Source organism: Bombina bombina, chromosome 10 (assembly GCF_027579735.1).
Source record: "Bombina bombina isolate aBomBom1 chromosome 10, aBomBom1.pri, whole genome shotgun sequence".
NCBI classification, from domain to species: Eukaryota; Metazoa; Chordata; class Amphibia; order Anura; family Bombinatoridae; genus Bombina; species Bombina bombina.
In genome coordinates this window covers 27,606,236-27,625,908 of record NC_069508.1, presented here as the reverse complement: position 1 = coordinate 27,625,908, position 19,673 = coordinate 27,606,236, and the positions used below count along the sequence as shown (strand labels likewise).

Genomic DNA, 19,673 nt, shown 5'->3' with positions numbered 1-19,673 from the left:
CTAGTTAAAATGAATACAAATTTTACAATTTAGAACAGGAGCCGAGGCCCTTGGTGTGGACAAACGTAAAGATGGTATAGAGCACATAAATATTCTGTTTTCACTATCTGTAAATCACGGATAGATATTGTTTCTGTTGAGACTGTATACTGTAACACAGGAAAACTGTAAAGAAAAACGAATGACACATGTATTTTATTTTATATTACTTGATTTTATTTTATTTGCTTTGTTATATGTAAAACTTCAATAAAAACAATTTAAAAAAATAAATAAATACAAATTTACCTGTGAAATAAAAGTAAAACCTAAGCTGCCTTACACTAAAACCTAACATTGCAAAAAAAAAAAAAAAAAACTAACATTACAAAAATATAAAACCTACCATTACAAAAAATAAAAAACACTAAAATAAAAAAAAATAAAAAAAATACCATTACAAAAAATAACAAACGAAATTATCCAAAACAATAAAAATTATTCCTATTCTAATACCCTGTTTTAAAAAAAAAAAAAAGCACCCCAAAATAAAAAACCCTAATCTATAATAAACTACCAAGGGTCCTTGAAAGGGCCTTTGTAGGGCATTGTCCTAAAGAAATCAGCTCTTTTCCTACAAAAGAAAAACAAACACCCCCTAACCTACAAAATAAAAATAAAGTTAAACCTAATCTACCCATTGCCCTGAAAAGGGCATTTGTATGGGCATTGCCCTTAAAAGGGCATTCAGCTCTTTTGCTGTCATTAAAAATTCAAAAATAGCTACTTTAAAAAAAAAAAATACCCCAAAAAGAAAAAAAAAGCATTACACAAAATAACAAACAAATTATTCAAAATAATAAAAAATATTCCTATTCTCATACCCCTTTTTTAAAAAAAAAACCCCATAATAAAAGAACCCTAATCTATAATAAACTACCAATAGCCCTTAAAAGGGCCTTTTGTGGGGCATTGCCCTAAAGAAATCAGCTCTTTTTCTAAAAAATAAAAACAAAAAACCCCTAACATTACAAACCCCCAGCCCTTAACCCAACAAAATAAAAAAAAACTAACTAAAAAAACCTAATCTACCCATTGCTCTGAAAAGGGCATTTGTATGGGCATTGTCCATAAATGGACATTCAGCTCTTTTTCTTGCTCTTAAAAGGGCATTCAGCTCTTTTAAGACAAGCCCAAACCCTAATCTAAAAAACAAACCCACCCCAAAAAACCTTAAACCTAACATTAACCCCTCTTTAGGTACTCACAGTTGCTGAAGTTCGGCTTGAATGATCTTCATCCATTGAGGGACCGACATCTTCTTCATCCCTGCGGAGGCAGAGCAGTCGATGCGTGGAGGCGGAGGTCCATCTTTATCCAGACGACTCCATCTTCATCCATCAAGGGACTGGCATCTTCTTCATCCCTGCAGAGGCAGAGGTCCAGGTGGAGGTCCATCCATCTGAGGTGGAGGTCCTCTTCATGCGATTGTCCAGCGCACACTGAGGATTCAAATGCAAGGTACCCCTTTTATACTGAGGGTACCATTGCATTCCTATTGGCTGAAAAATGTAAATCAGCCAATAAGAATTAGAGATGCTTAAATCCTATTGGCTGTTCAAATCAGGGTGGGTTTTTTTTTAGATTAGGGTTTGGGCTTGTCTTAAAAGAGCTGAATGCCCTTTTAAGGGCAAGAAAAGGAGCTGAATGCCCTTTTAAGGGCAATGCCCATACAAATGCCCTTTTCAGGGCAATGGGTAGATTAGTTGTTTTTTTTAGAGTTAGGTCTTTTATTTTGGGGGGTTGGTTGGGTGGTGGGTTTTACTGTATTTTTTTACAGGGAAAAGAGCTGATTTTTTTTAGGGAAATGCCCTACAAAAGGCCTGTTTAAGGGCTATTGGTAGTTTATTGTAGGCTAGGGTTTTTTTTTTATTTGGGGGGGCTTTTTTATTTTGATAGGGCTATTAGATTAGGTGTAATTGTTTTTATTTTGGATAATTTCGTTTGTTATTTTTTGGAATTTAGTTTTTTTTTTATTTTTTGTAATTTAGTATTTTTTATATTTTGTAACTGTAGGTTTAATTTTTTTAGTAGTGTTAGGTTTTTTTAATGTGTAATTTAATTTATTTAATTGATAGTTATTTTAATTTTAGTCTAATAGAAATGTTAGTTTAATTTATAGTTTAAACTTAGGTTTTTTTTCATTTCACATTTACTAACTAGTCTACCTAGTTAAAATAAATACAAACTTACCTCTGAAATAAAAACCTAACTATTAGTTATATTGTAGCTAGCTTAGGTTTTATTTTTATTTCACAGGTAAGGTTGTATTTAGTTTTAAATAGGTATTATTTAGTTAATAATTGTATCTTTAATTTATCTCTATTTTAACTATGTTAAAGTTAGGGGGTGTTAGGGTTAGGGTAACAGTTAGGGTTAGGTTTAGGGGTTAATATAGTTTAATTTAGGTTGTTGCGATGTGGGGGGCTGGCAGTTTAGGGGTTATTAGGTTTATTTAGTGGTAGTGATGTGGGAGGCCAGAGGTTTAGGGGTTAATAACTTTATTTAGTGGCGGCGAAGTCGGGGAGCGGCGGAATAGGGGTTAATATATTTATTATAGTGTGGGCAATGTTGGGGTGCGGGGAATAGGGGTTAATAACTTTAGTATAGTGGCGACAATGTCATGGCGTGGTGGAATATGGGTTAATAGATTTTATTAGTGGTGGCGATGTTGGGAGCTGCAGGTTAGGGGTTAATAAATTTAATTTAGTGTTTGCGATGTGGGAGGGCCTCGGTTTAGGGGTTAATAGGTAGTTTATGGGTGTTAGTGTACTTTGTAACACTTTAGTTATGAGTTTTATGTAACAGTTTTGTTGTATAAAACCCATAACTACTGCTCTCAGATGGCGGTATGGATCTTGTCGGTATAGGGTGTAACGCAAGCTTTTTAGCCTCACCGCACAACTCGTAATGGCAGCGCTATGGGAATCCCATGAAAAATTTCATTTTTTCAAGTGCGGGACTGATGTTGCGTTACAGGCTAAAAGGCTTGCAGTATATCTATACCGACAAGACGCGTAATGGCTGCTTTGCTGTATTAACATTGAAATAGCCATTTTTCAGCGTTAAAACAAGAATGCAAAACTTGTAATCTAGGTGTTTGCTTTTTGCATGCGTCTGGTTAGCATGCGAGCAAAAACGTTTTACTTTCAACTTGAAATACACACGCTAACTGCCACGCGCAAAAAGCCAAAGGCACGCAGAGTTAAATTACAACCAGGAGTGCAAACTACTGCTTCACTCGTAAACTAGTCTTTAAATGGCTGAGACCAGCTTAAAAGTGGAGTACTGTGCAATTCGTACTTTAGTAAGTAATCACACTATTTTGAGCATTCAGTCTGTAGTAAATGGCTTCTAGATACTTCTTGCATGCAGCAGAACATACAAGTTAGGAAATTATGCAAACTTAAAACTAAAAAACGTGTTAGGCTATTTACTATGGTGTTTGGCTATTGATAATACATTTTAAAGGATATAAATTTTAAGGGATAGTACTTGAACTTTTTCTATAATGCATTTGAAAAAGTGGCAGTTAAACATGTTAAAATATTTTTCACATTAAAAAAAGGTTAAATAAAACTTTATATTTATAAAACTTTGTATTTAGAGAAGTTTTTGGACTCTAAAACACACAAAAAGTAGGATTATTCTGCACATGAACACCCTTTTTGCAAAAGCAAAGTACAATAATACATCTTGAAACCTTTTTTGATATAGAAAATGTTTGAGTATTGTGTCTCTTTTATCATCACTCCTCAGGGGCGGGGCTATATATTGCTCAGTATATTAAGAAACAATAGAAGCAGATACACTAATATGTGATATATTGGTTTGTTGTGTGATTTCATGTTTAACAATGTTACTAGATTTTTTTATTTGTTTATTGTGAAAAACTGAGACACGGTCGTCACTAAGATGTGCACCTTTGCTTTCCGGCCCCTACATATGTGACCATCCACAAGGGGTTACCTACCAAAGTCAACAGTGAACATTAAAGGACAGCAGATACAGATATACCACACGCAGAACTGTAATGCCTCTCCAGTTGACTATATACGGTATATCATGGAACATATATTATGTATTCATATGTACAAAATACTTATTTTCTGTTGACTTCTGTGTCTTTTTAAAAAAGAAAAATAATAATAAAAAAAGCTATAGACATAAATAAAGCTATATATATTTTTCAGCATAGGTCAAACAGGGTTGCTATAATTATCCTGCAGTAGACAATAAAAAATCAGTTCCTACCATTTTCTATATAGCCAGGCACATAGAGAGCGCGACTCCTCGGGAACGCTAGACGGCTTCTATTCTGTTTGCTTTCAGCCCGAACCTTTAAATTATATCGTCCGTTTACTGTGAAAGCAGTGAAATATCTAGAGTATACGCCATCATTCTTCACAATATCAGCAGCTGAAAGGTATGAAGGAAGAGTACAAATTATATATGTATTTATTTGCTCCATTAAACTTACAACAGTAATTATGTAGTATGGGCAATTGGGCATGTTCTATATCTTTTCTATTTTAGTTTATTTCTGTGCATTGGGAGAAGTAGTAATTCGTATTTATATTCTATGTGAGCACTGTTCCATGATATTCAGTAACATTAGCAGAAAACGTTTTGTGCGCCATGTGTACAGTTATCAGAAAAAGAATTAGGCTATGGGTATAGTTAAAGGGATACAAAACCCAAATGTGTTCTTTCATGATTCGCATAGAGCACCAATTTTAAGCAACTTTCGAATTTACTCCAATTATCAATTTTCTTCCTTCTCTTTGTATCTTTATTTGATAAAGCAGGAATGTAAGCTTAGGAGCCAGCCCATTTTAGGTTCAGCACCTTGGTAACGCTTGATGATTGATGGTTAAATGTACCCACCAATCAGCAAGCGCTATCCAGGGTGCTGAACCAAAAATGGTCCAGCTCCTAAGCTCTAATTCCTGCTTTTTCAAATAAAGATACCAAGAGCACGAAGAAAAATTATAATAGGAGTAAATTAGAAAGTTGCTTAAAATTGCTGCTCTATCTGAATGATTAAGGAAATAAAATTGGGTTTAGTATCCCTTTAAGCCTATTTACCCATGAAGAAGTTGTTATTGCTCAAAGAAACATACGTTTCAGCTTAGTGATTTAGTTTTTATTACCTTGGAGCAATGTTTCCTCTAATTTTTTTACATCTGTGCGGAGCTGCTACTGCTCTGAGCAGATTTTTTTTACACAACCTGGTTACTGGGGCAGCACGCACACACTCACGCACACCCATAGCTGTCTCTCTACCTCCCTCCCCATTACTCTCTCTCCCTCCCCATAGCTGTCTCTACCTCCCTCCCCATATCTGTCTCTCCCTCCCTCCCCATAGCTGTCTCTCCCTCCCTCCCCATAGCTGTCTCTCCCTCCCTCCCCATAGCTGTCTCTCCCTCCCTCCCCATAGCTGTCTCTCCCTCCCCATAGCTGTCTCTCCCTCCCTCCCCATAGCTGTCTCTCCCTCCCTCCCCATAGCTGTCTCTCCCTCCCTCCCCATAGCTGTCTCTCCCTCCCTCCCCATAGCTGTCTCTCCCTACCTCCCCATAGCTGTCTCTCCCTCCCCATAGCTGTCTCTACCTACCTCCCCATAGCTGTTTCTCTACCTACCCCCCCATAGCTGTCTCTCCCTCCCTCCCCATAGCTATCTCTCCCTCCCCATAGCTGTCTCTCCCTCCCCATAGCTGTCTCTCCCTCCCCATAGCTGTCTCTACCTACCTCCCCATAGCTGTTTTTCTACCTCCCTCCCCATAGCTGTCTCTCCCTCCGTCCCTATAGCTGTGTCTCTACCGCCCTCCTTATATTTCTCCCCCTCCCCTCCATAGCAGTCTCTCCCTCCATCTCTTCCCATAGCTGTCTCTCCCTCCCTCCCCATAGCTATCTCTCCCTCCCCATAGCTGTCTCTCCCTCCCCATAGCTGTCTCTCCCTCCCCATAGCTGTCTCTACCTACCTCCCCATAGCTGTTTTTCTACCTCCCTCCCCATAGCTGTCTCTCCCTCCGTCCCTATAGCTGTGTCTCTACCGCCCTCCTTATATTTCTCCCCCTCCCCTCCATAGCAGTCTCTCCCTCCATCTCTTCCCATAGCTGCCTCTCTCTCCCTCTCTCCCCACAGCTGTCACTCTCTATCTAATTATAAGTTTTAATGTAAAATATTGGTAAAGGGAAATGCTAAATGTTGGAATTGAAAAGTTGAGCTGGTGGAAAAGAAGAAACAAATCTGTAAGATTTAGTAAATAATGTTTATCATGTATTGAAAATAAAACAAGAATAACTATTTTTTGTGTTTGTTTGTTATAGGTTTTTTCCATTCTTGAATGTTTCAACTAAAGTTTTTTGCTAAATTTGCTTGCTCTGTTAATATATATTGTATGTGCCTATATAGATAAGTCTGTGCCTTTTCTGCAAATTAATTAAACACACAGACACACACGTGTAATTATATATTAGTGTGTGTGTTTAATTAATTTGCAGAAAAGGCACAGATACGTTTAAATGTAGTGAAAGAAAAGTTTTCCAATGGAGCAGCAGTGCGGTTTCATTTATTGATCCCAAACCTACGGGGACACAGGATGACTGTGGACTGATCTAGCTGCTGCACATAGGATCTGATAACACTTTACAGACAGGATTACCAATGCTCTCCCTGCTCCAATAGCAAGTTAGGAACCCTCTAAGTTATCTTCTTACCATGCAAGAAACCGTAATAACCGGTCACAGACACTTTAGTCTAAGGCCTCTACTTATCAAGCCGTCAACCGCAAATACGCTGGAATTCCCCAGCGTATTTGTGGCGAGCCTGATTCGCCTTAGTTATCAAAGGCTAGAGACCGGCAAAAGTAGAATTTAGTGACTTAACATACGATCCGCCGGACTCAGTCTGACACAGATCGATGCTTACGTCACTACAGATGGTCCGAACGCAAATTCGGCACAATCTGACTACTTTTGCTAGTTATCAAATTACTAGCAGGTACGCTCGCCACTTTTCCGGCCCAGCGTACCTGGTTTTCAATCCGCCGCCCTGGAGGTGGCGGATGCCATAGGAATCAATGGGAGTCTGACAGCAGCGAAAGCTCATGTTCGCTGCTGCCCGATATCCCATTGATTTCTATGGGAACGTTTACACCTAACACCCTAACATGTACCCCGAGTCTAAACACCCCTAATCTGCCCACCCCACACCGTCGCCACCTACATTATGCTTATTAACCCCTAAACCGCTGCTCCCGGACCCCGCCTCAACTAAATAAAGTGTTTAACCCCTAAACCGCCGCTCCCGGAGCCCACCGCCACCTACATTATATTTATTAACCCCTAATCTGCCCCCCCCTACACCGCTGCCACTATATTAAATGAATTAACCCCTAAACCTAAGTCTAACCCTAAACCTAATACCCCCCCTAACTTAAATACAATTTAAATAAATCTAAATAAAATTCCTATCATTAATTAAATTATTCCTATTTAAAACTAAATACTTACCTATAAAATAAACCCTAAGATAGCTACAATATAACTAATAGTTACATTGTAGCTATTTTAGGATTTATTTTTATTTTACAGGCAAGTTTGTATTTATTTTAAATAGGTAGAATAGTTATTAAATAGTTATTAACTATTTAATAACTACCTAGCTAAAATAACACAAATTTACCTGTAAAATAAAACCTAACCTAAGTTACAATTACACCTAACACTACACTACAATTAAATTAATTATATAAATTAACTACAATTAACTACAATTAAATACAGTTAAATAAAATTAACTAAATTACAAAAAAAAAAACCACTAAATTACAGAAAATAATAAAATAATTACAAGAATTTTAAACTAATTACACCTACTCTAATCCCCCTAATAAAATAAAAAAGCCCCCCAAAATAATAAAAAGCCCTACCCTATACTAAATTACAAATAGCCCTTAAAAGGGCTTTTTGCGGGGCATTGCCCCAAAGTAATCAGCTCTTTTACCTGTAAACCCCCCCAACATTAAAACCCACCACCCACACACCCACACACCCAACCCTACTCTAAAACCCACCCAAATCCCCCTTAAAAAAACCTAACACTAATCCCCTTGAAGATCACCCTACCTTGAGACGTCTTCACTCAACCGGGCCTAAGTCCTCAACGAAGCCGGGCGAAGTGGTCCTCCAGACGGGCAGAAGTCTTCATCCTATCCGGGCAGAAGAGGTCCTCCAGACAGGCAGAAGTCTACTCTTCATCCTATCCGGGCAGAAGAGGTCCTCCAGATGGGCAGAAGTCTTCATCCAGGCGGCATCTTCTATCTTCATCCATCCAACGAGGAGCAGCTCCATCTTGAAGACATCCGACGCGGAGAATCCATCCAGACCGACGACTACCCGACGAATGACTGGTCCTTTAAATGACGTCATCCAAGATGGCGTCCCTTGAATTCCGATTGGCTGATAGAATTCTATCAGCCAATCGGAATTAAGGTAGGAAAAATCCTATTGGCTGATGCAATCAGCCAATAGGATTGAAGTTCAATCTGATTGGCTGATCCAATCAGCCAATAGGATTGAGCTCACATTCTATTGGCTGATTGGAACAGCCAATAGAATGCGAGCTCAATCCTATTGGCTGATTGCATCAGTGAATAGGATTTTTCCTACCTTAATTCCGATTGGCTGATAGAATTCTATCAGCCAATCGGAATTCAAGGGACGTCATTTAAAGGACCAGTCATTCATCGGGTAGTCGTTGGTCTGGATGGATGCTCTGCGTCAGATGTCTTCAAGATGGAGCCGCTCCTCGTCGGATGGATGAAGATAGAAGATGCCGCCTGGATTAAAACTTCTGCCCATCTGGAGGATCTCTTCTGCCCGGATAGGATGAAGACTTCTGCCCATCTGGAGGACCACTTCGCCCGGCTTCGTTGAGGACTTAGGCCCGGTTGGATGAAGACGTCTCAAGATAGGGTGATCTTCAGGGGGTTAGTGTTAGTTTTTTTTAAGGAGGGTTTGGGTGGGTTTTAGAGTAGGGTTGGGTGTGTGAGTGGTGGGTTTTATTGTTGGGGGGGTTGTATTTATTTTTTTACAGGTAAAAGAGCTGATTACTTTGGGGCAATGCCCTGCAAAAGGCCCTTTTAATGGCTATTTGTAATTTAGTATAGGGTAGGGCTTTTTATTATTTTGCTTTTTATTATTTTTGGGGGCTTTTTTATTTTATTAGGGGGATTAGAGTAGGTGTAATTAGTTTAAAATTCTTGTAATTATTTTATTATTTTCTGTAATTTAGTGTTTGGTTTTTTTGTACTTTAGTTAATTTTATTTAATTGTAGTTAATTGTAGTTAATTTATTTAATTAATTTAGTGTAGTGTAGTGTTAGGTGTAATTGTAACTTAGGTTAGGTTTTATTTTACAGGTAAATTTGTGTTTATTTTAGCTAGGTAGTTATTAAATAGTTAATAACTATTTAATAACTATTCTACCTAGTTAAAATAAATACAAACTTGCCTATAAAATAAAAATAAATCCTAAAATAGCTACAATGTAACTATTAAAAAACAAATTGGAGGTATGACCTCCCAAAAAAGTACATATAGGTAGCACTCAAATTCCCTTTATTAATGGTATCGACAGAGATATGAGTGGCGGATGTACTAGGTTGTTTAAAATATAACTTTTATTGGGACTTTTAAAATAATGGAAAGACAAAACAATTAAAATTACAGAAACTTGAGTCCATTTATTCAGGGACAGGGAAAACACTTGTACTGGAGATGGAGTTGGCTAAATCAAGATATACTTCTATATAGGATTAGTAACTCTGATTTATCCAATTGTTGGTAAAAATATATCTATAATAGTGCTACTACAGGTATAGTGCACTAATTTAAGTTGTAAATATTTATACACACTGTTTAATTTCCACAAGTTGTAGGTGCTTATGGTATATTGCGATATACCATTTACTTATTGAAATTCAATAACTCGGTATGCTACCCTTATTGTTGTGTAGATAACAGATGGTGTTTATACTTAGTGGTTAGCTCGTTAAAATTATACCAGAACTATAGCCTTATCACAAATTAATTGAACACCACACACAGGATTCTTGTATATATTAAATCCCTTATGATTGTAGCACAGAAATTATTTATAATATATAAATCTTTCATTTCACACATAACCTATGTTATTAATGGTTAATGGTTGAACTTACAAAATGGGGCATTCATCCTTATAAAGTATGCTCATAAGGTATAAATATTGCCCAGATGTAAAATTTATCATATTAAGTAATTATCAGACACCATGAGGCTCCATTATACTGCTGTCATCTATTACGTATTCATAACACTATCAATAAGTTAATATGTATAATTTAATCTGTATTGGCCATTGGCACCATTGATGTCATTACACCCTAGGGAGTTGAATTTATTTCCTGCTATTTATTACATTTTAATCTCGCTATCATAAGATAAGCTAGAACTAAATAAACAGCATATATTGAAAATCAATAAATAAAATATTTTAGGATTCTCTTTCCTTGGGGTATTATTTACACACAATAAATTTAAGGAATCAACTTGCGGTACAAGATTACACTACGATTCCCATACCGCAATTATCCAGTGGACTATTGTAGAGCAAATATGTGCATTAAGACATTAGGATATTGAATATTAAAGAGTACAAACGGTGATCGACCATAACTAGCAAGCGTCAGTATAACATCAGATTTGTTAGATTATCAAAGTCAGCTGGAATGTTGCCAGCATAATATTGATACCGATCTGTAAGGATTGCAGGAGAATTCATTAAATAATGCCAAGTATACACGGCGATAGAGGATGACACGCCGCTGCCTGCAAAATACCACACTTGTCAGATCCATACAGTTAGCTGAAATGTTACTAGCATACTATGCATACCCATTCGTTATACTCGGAAGATTACTGATTTATCAATGTAAAGTATACACGACGATCTGGCTTGACAAACCGTTGCTAAGTAAACACCATACCTGTCAAATGCTAGCAGCATAACATTCACACCCACCGATTAGGATTGGAGGAGACTTGCTGGTATGTCACCAGCAAAAGATTCACACCCAGAACAGCCGATTGGTTAAGCATTAGAATTAGGCGGAGTCACTGGGCATAAATACCCGCCAGACCGTAACCTCGGTAAACCCTTTGAGAAAGCCGAGTTTGTCGGCGAAACATGTCAGGGGAGGTTGGGAGTTGATGGGCTCCGTTTATATGTGGTTTTTATGCAGCAGAAACTTAAATTCATAATTTGGATAATAGTGATTTAATTTGTCAAGCTGATTAACAGTTAATGTGGACAGCCACAGTTATTTTATACAGTTATTTTATAAGCTAAGATGAATTATTATACTTAAAAAATATATATAGGGACAGTGGGACAAATAAAAAAAACTTTTTTAAACTGGAGAGAAGTAAATAGAAATCTAACTATCAAAGATATAGCTAAAAGATTATAGCAATACCGGTACTGTTTCAATTGAGTCTAATTATACACAGTGTTGCTATCTCGGTATAGGGGCAACAAGATATACGGACCTTTATAACTTTACTAAGTGGCAATCTTACTTATTATAATTGAGTCAGTTTGGTTTAAAAAAGATTTTAAACCAGTGGTGATGAGACAAAACCCTTTTTTTGCTTTATTTAATCACCTAACTGTTAGCAACTTGTTGTAGTATTCCAGTGCTTACAACTTAAAGCACTGGTCTTAATATAATGCTTAAAGTGGTGGGGTGATTTATATATGAATAACAAACCCAAAGATTGGTTGATCAATATCAAAACCAGGAGCTTAGTTGATCAAATAGTGTCTTCAGAACTGGGTGTAACAACTACAGTTAAATATTGTGTAGAACTACTTTAATCTACCCTTGACAACCATTAGACTATACTTCAATAACAATATACCATCTTATATGTTACAGTAGATATAACACACAGAGGTATACCCTAGTATTACAAGTGGTCGCATCAAAAATATTTTAATTATTGAGTGAGAATACACTGTACTCACTGTGGATATCACTTTGACCAAACACCTAGTGGGTGCAACTTTTCTTGGGGTAACTTCAATCAGTATTAATCTATTTATGTAGCGTAAATACCACCAGCCATATTTATAAGCTACACAATTACAAGGGCAGCATCCTATATGTTACATTGAGATAACATATAGAGATATATACTAATATCATAAGTGGTTGTATTATCAGCTAATAAAACATCCAGTCAATAAACCTTACTCACTATAGATATTATTGTGATTAATAACCAGTGGCTATAGTTCTGGTATAATTTTAACGAGCTAACCACTAAGTATAAACACCATCTGTTATCTACACAACAATAAGGGTAGCATACCGAGTTATTGAATTTCAATAAGTAAATGGTATATCACAATATACCATAAGCACCTACAACTTGTGGAAATTAAACAGTGTGTATAAATATTTACAACTTAAATTAGTGCACTATACCTGTAGTAGCACTATTATAGATATATTTTTACCAACAATTGGATAAATCAGAGTTACTAATCCTATATAGAAGTATATCTTGATTTAGCCAACTCCATCTCCAGTACAAGTGTTTTCCCTGTCCCTGAATAAATGGACTCACGTTTCTGTAATTTTAATTGTTTTGTCTTTCCATTATTTTAAAAGTCCCAATAAAAGTTATATTTTAAACAACCTAGTACATCTGCCACTCATATCTCTGTTGATACCATTAATAAAGGGAATTTGAGTGCTACCTATATGTACTTTTTTTGGAGGTCATACTTCCAATTTGTTTTTTGAGTTCAGTTAATGTATATAGCACCATATCACTATATTATTAGTTACTTACTGCAAGGGAATCTAATTCACTCCCTTGCCAAATTGTAATTCTCAATACGATATTCCCTTTTTCATCTTCAGTAGTGCTTTTGGGCCCCTTTTGTTTAAGCTATAAAACCAGCCTATTTTGTAGGCTTCTCCATAAGAGCACACTGAACTGGAAATATTTCCCAGTAAAATGTCGACTAAACTGGAATTAGACAGAGCTGTGAGACAGAAAAAAAGATTAACTGATCTACAGGAGGTATTTAGTGAATCTCCATCAGATACTAATGAAGTTAATCCTGACACATTAGACCAAGTACTAAAAGAACTACATAAGAACTTATATAAGCAAGACAAAGTGTGGTGGAACCATCATTTCTTTGAGAAATATCTGGAGAAAAAACTAATTCCTCGTGGCCTTAGAATACAACTTTTTCCTGCATTCGAATTCAGAAATCCAGATTTAGGCATAGAATGGGAAGAAGCCCTTTCTGAATGTTCAAACAAATTAATGAACATTCTCATAAAACACGACAAATCCGAATATGACAGGCTTGAAGAAATAATAACTACTCAGAATGACCAATCGAAAGTATTTGAGAACTTAAAAGATTTTGAATCAGCCTATAAAAAATATTAACATGAAATGGATAAATATGAATCAGAGATAAAACAAACTAAAACAGGAAAATTTAAGAGAGATCTAGAAGATTACCAGAACAAAAGGGTCTATAAATGGAAGAAGAGATTTACCTCTCATAACACTAAAATACCTCAAACAGAGTACAGGTTATAGAAAGGGATATTTCGGATACAGATATAGAAGACTCGGATTCAGCAAATGAAGAACCATCTTGCTCCTCAAAACCAACGAAAAGCCCCATATCATCAAATACCCGTAAAAGAAAGGATTTTTTAGACGGGGACAATTTAAATTCAGACCCACCAGAAGAGGTGGGAGGGGGAAACAAAAGAGTATCACGCGCCAGAAACAACAAGGAGAGGAATCAGGCAGCAAAACCGTACAAACGTGCCCCGAGTCCATTCTCAAAAATGAGGATGAAAACTTAAAAATTATTAATTTATCAACCAAAATCCTATCACAAGAGCATATAAATGTATTTTCTAAGGGCCTCTCTTTCTGTCCTAGTACGAACCTGGATAAATTTGAAGTTATCAAGGATGTACATTTATTTTTAAGAAAACTGCTTTTGCGAAAGCAGTATAATACAACAGAAAATTCTACATCTGACATAAATCTCGCTAATATGTCAAGTGAGGACAGAAATAGTTTACAGGACCTAGAAGATCTTTTATCTGAAAATGACCTGTCTAGATCATCTAATTGGCGTAACAATCTTAAGTACAAATCTAACTATATACCGAAAGCTTCTAATGCCCCATGCATTCAAATATTTAATGAAGTGGTTTGTGGTGAAATAGCACAGCTATCATTGAACCCTCCAGCTTCAAATTTAAGTAACAGAGAGAAACAAGCCTTGGCAGAGATCAGAGACTGGGATGATGTTGTCATACGCCAGGCTGACAAAGGCGGTAATATAGTGATATGGCCCAACAATATGTATTTACAAGAAGTTGAGAGACAAGTAAAAGACTCCTCATGCTATAAGAAATTATGGTCATGCCCCTTAGAGGATTTTCTTGATAAATACCAAAACATAATAATGAATGCCAGATTGAGTGGAACCATCACAGTAAAAGAGAAAAAATTCCTCACGGTGACCAAACCTAAGATCTCTACATTTTATTGTATACCAAAGGTTCACAAAAATCAACAACACCCTCCAGGACGCCCCATTGTGTCAGGTATAGACAATCTGACAGAAAAAGTCAGCAAATATGTAGATTCAAGACTACGGGAATTTTTAACCCAGATACCATCCTATATTAAAGACACAATGGAGGCTCTCCAAATTCTCGAAGACATGTGGCTAAAAGATGATACCTGGTTGGTCACAGCGGACGTTGAGGCCCTATATACAAGCATCAGTCATACATTGGGTCTACAAGCAGTAAAATACTATCTAGATATGTCTTCGGGAGAAAATCAGAATCATAATGATTTCATACTAACCTTACTCGAATTTGTATTAAAAAGAAATTTTTTTGTATTTAACAACAGATACTATTTACAAATTCGAGGGACAGCAATGGGGACAGCGTGCGCACCAACCTATGCAAATTTATTCCTAGGTTGGTGGGAGCAAACAGTAGTATTTACTGACAACCATGATGAATATTCTCAACACATTCCAATGTGGTTGAGATATATTGACGACATCATATTCATTTGGGAGGGCCCTAAAGCAAAACTTGATGAATTCCTGTCAATACTTAATAATAATGAATTAAATATAAAATTGACCTACCATACCAGTCAAAGAGAAGTTCCATTCCTTGATCTACTGATTTTTAAAAAACCAAATGGACAAGTAGGAACTGATTTGTATAGAAAATCCACTGCAACAAATACGTTACTGTACAGCACAAGTGCGCATGCGCCAAGCACTATCAAATCACTTCCCATTGGGGAATTCCTAAGAACAAAACGAAATTGTTCTGAAGACATTCTATTTAAAAACAGAGCCCAAGAATTGGAAACAAGATTGAAAAAACGAGGATACAGTACTACATCAATTAAACGAGCAAAGAAAAGAGCCTGGAAAACCACAAGAAAAGATCTCTTGAAACCTAAACATAAACATTCTGATGGTAAAACAAGACTCATTCTGACTTATAATTCTAATAGTCACAAAGTAATTGATGTAATCAACAAACACTGGCAAATACTTAAATCTGATTCGACACTAAAACAACTACTGGGTGATAAAGTAGATGTATGTTACAGGAGGAGTAAAAATTTAAAAGATATGATAAGCCCTAGTCATTTCAATGACCAGCGAGCAAAGAACAGAAAAAGAAAAATTCAGGGCTCTTACCCTTGCGGCACTTGTTCAAGTTGTAAATATATACACAAAACTCAGAAAATACAAGACAGGTTTGGCAAAACACACAATATCGGAGCATATATAAGCTGCAATTCAACAGGGGTGGTATATATGATTAAATGTGATTGCCCAAAAATTTACATTGGTATGACAACACGAAAGTTGCATACACGCCTACAAGAACATATTCGAAATATCAAAAATGCCGCTAAAGATCTGCAAAACAAGAAAAGTATCACCTCTGTAGCATATCATTTTTTGAAAAAACATCAAAGTAATGTCAGTAAACTAACCTGTGCAGGAATTCAAAAGATCAGTCTGGGAATACGAGGTGGAGATCTAACGACTAGATTATTGGAACAAGAGAGTAGATGGATTTTTCTAATGAACTCAGTCCAACCTCAAGGTCTTAATGAACACAATAATTATTTTGTGTATCTGTAATATCACTACATAAGTATAAAAATGATCATTCAATGTCCACGTGAAACTCAGTCTCAGTAATCTCTAATCGTATGAGACGAAGACAAGGCCACATAGTGAGACAACAACAATCCAAATTCACAGCCAAAAGGCAGCAGAATATGTATACAAACTAATTTTTTGTGACCAGTAGTTATGTTATGGATATTAACATAGAGTTATTAATTTTAGCACTTCATGCACTTGCAATGTTGTTTATTAGAAATTCACACAAACTCACATAATTTGTTAGTTTCTTTTATTTATTAATTTTTTAGTAAGATTTTTTTGAAATTTTAGTAATATGTTTAATAAATTATTACATTATATTGCACAAATAATTTTTATCACCACCAAACTTTTATGTTTCAATTAAATTGTATATTTTAGACATAGAGACACCTTATATTATTAAGTCCTCCTTATCACAAATTAATTGAACACCACACACAGGATTCTTGTATATATTAAATCCCTTATGATTGTATCACAGAAATTATTTATAATATATAAATCTTTCATTTCACACATAACCTATGTTATTAATGGTTAATGGTTGAACTTACAAAATGGGGCATTCATCCTTATAAAGTATGCTCATAAGGTATAAATATTGCCCAGATGTAAAATTTATCATATTAAGTAATTATCAGACACCATGAGGCTCCATTATACTGCTGTCATCTATTACGTATTCATAACACTATCAATAAGTTAATATGTATAATTTAATCTGTATTGGCCATTGGCACCATTGATGTCATTACACCCTAGGGAGTTGAATTTATTTCCTGCTATTTATTACATTTTAATCTCGCTATCATAAGATAAGCTAGAACTAAATAAACAGCATATATTGAAAATCAATAAATAAAATATTTTAGGATTCTCTTTCCTTGGGGTATTATTTACACACAATAAATTTAAGGAATCAACTTGCGGTACAAGATTACACTACGATTCCCATACCGCAATTATCCAGTGGACTATTGTAGAGCAAATATGTGCATTAAGACATTAGGATATTGAATATTAAAGAGTACAAACGGTGATCGACCATAACTAGCAAGCGTCAGTATAACATCAGATTTGTTAGATTATCAAAGTCAGCTGGAATGTTGCCAGCATAATATTGATACCGATCTGTAAGGATTGCAGGAGAATTCATTAAATAATGCCAAGTATACAAGGCGATAGAGGATGACACGCCGCTGCCTGCAAAATACCACACTTGTCAGATCCATACAGTTAGCTGAAATGTTACTAGCATACTATGCATACCCATTCGTTATACTTGGAAGATTACCGATTTATCAATGTAAAGTATACACGACGATCTGGCTTGACAAACCGTTGCTAAGTAAACACCATACCTGTCAAATGCTAGCAGCATAACATTCACACCCACCGATTAGGATTGGAGGAGACTTGCTGTTATGTCACCAGCAAAAGATTCACACCCAGAACAGCCGATTGGTTAAGCATTAGAATTAGGCGGAGTCACTGGGCATAAATACCCGCCAGACCGTAACCTCGGTAAACCCTTTGAGAAAGCCGAGTTTGTCGGCGAAACATGTCAGGGGAGGTTGGGAGTTGATGGGCTCCGTTTATATGTGGTTTTAATGCAGCAGAAACTTAAATTCATAATTTGGATAATAGTGATTTAATTTGTCAAGCTGATTAACAGTTAATGTGGACATTTACAGCCACAGTTATTTTATAAGCTAAGATGAATTATTATACTTAAACACCATCTGTTATCTACACAACAATAAGGGTAGCATACCGAGTTATTGAATTTCAATAAGTAAATGGTATATCACAATATACCATAAGCACCTACAACTTGTGGAAATTAAACAGTGTGTATAAATATTTACAACTTAAATTAGTGCACTATACCTGTAGTAGCACTATTATAGATATATTTTTACCAACAATTGGATAAATCAGAGTTACTAATCCTATATAGAAGTATATCTTGATTTAGCAAACTCCATCTCCAGTACAAGTGTTTTCCCTGTCCCTGAATAAATGGACTCAAGTTTCTGTAATTTTAATTGTTTTGTCTTTCCATTATTTTAAAAGTCCCAATAAAAGTTATATTTTAAACAACCTAGTACATCCGCCACTCATATCTCTGTCGATACCATTAATAAAGGGAATTTGAGTGCTACCTATATGTACTTTTTTTGGAGGTCATACCTCCAATTTGTTTTTTGAGTTCAGTTAATGTACATAGCACCATATCACTATATTATTAGTTACTTACTGCAAGGGAATCTAATTCACTCCCTTGCCAAATTGTAATTCTCAATACGATATTCCCTTTTTCATCTTCAGTAGTGCCTTTGGGCCCCTTTTGTTTAAACAATGTAACTATTACTTATATTGTAGCTAGCTTAGGGTTTATTTTATAGGTAAGTATTTAGTTTTAAATAGGAATAATTTAGTTAATTTTAGGAATATTTATTTATATTTTTTAAAATGTTATTTACGTTAGGGGGTGTTAGGGTTAGAGTTAGACTTAGGTTTAGGGGTTAATAAATTTAATATAGTGGCGGCGGTGTAGGGGGGGGAGATTAGGGGTTAATAAATATAATGTAGGTGGCGGTGGGCTCTGGGAGCAGCGGTTTAGGGGTTAAACAGTGGCAGGATAGGGGTTAATAACTTTATGTAGGTGGCGGCGGTATAGGGGGGGCAGATTAAGGGTTAATATGTATAATGTAGGTGACGGTAGGCTCCGGGAGTGGTGGTTTAGGGGTTAATAACTCTATGTAGCTGCAGAGGGGTTCAGGAGCGGCGGTTTAGGAGGTAAAACAGTATAGTATAGTGTGGGTGCTTAGTGACAGGGTAGCAAGAAAGCTGTAAAAAAGCCGAAGAGCAGCGAGATCGATGACTGTTAGTTAACAACACTCATCGGCCCGTACTTGGTGCGCGGCTTTTTGACAGCTTTTTTGATAATTTTGGAGAACGTATTCAGGTCCGCGGCAGAGATGTTAGGTGAACTTAGGCAAGCATATTGGGGCCGTCGAATGCAGGTAAGTTGACGGCTTGATAATTACGGGCCAAAGCCTCATTGCTCTTTATCACCATGCTGCAACTTCCCGTTTTTGGCAACTAGCACTCCTAGACTAGACCCATCCCACTCATGTCATAGAGGCTGCCTGGACACACTCGATTCCCAGTACCATAATAAAATGCTCATAATACATTAGTAACATCACCAATAGGCCGGTGAATTTTATACAGAGCGGAAAGTTTTAGAGTATGTGCTCAGGAGACCCTCTGCTATATGTTTTGCCGCCGCAACCTTTAAAATG

The 19,673-nt window shown here is 36.3% G+C and overlaps 1 protein-coding gene across 1 annotated transcript in view; it reads right to left on the bottom strand.

Annotated features, from left to right (window-relative positions):
* Positions 1-19,673, bottom strand: part of LOC128641109 (calcium-activated chloride channel regulator 1-like) — a 170,447-nt gene that overhangs the window by 45,113 nt on the left and 105,661 nt on the right. Inside the window, exon 12 of the mRNA XM_053693684.1 lies at positions 4,294-4,458. Coding sequence (XP_053549659.1) covers positions 4,294-4,458 — 165 coding nt within the window. The remainder of the gene's footprint in view (positions 1-4,293; positions 4,459-19,673) is intronic.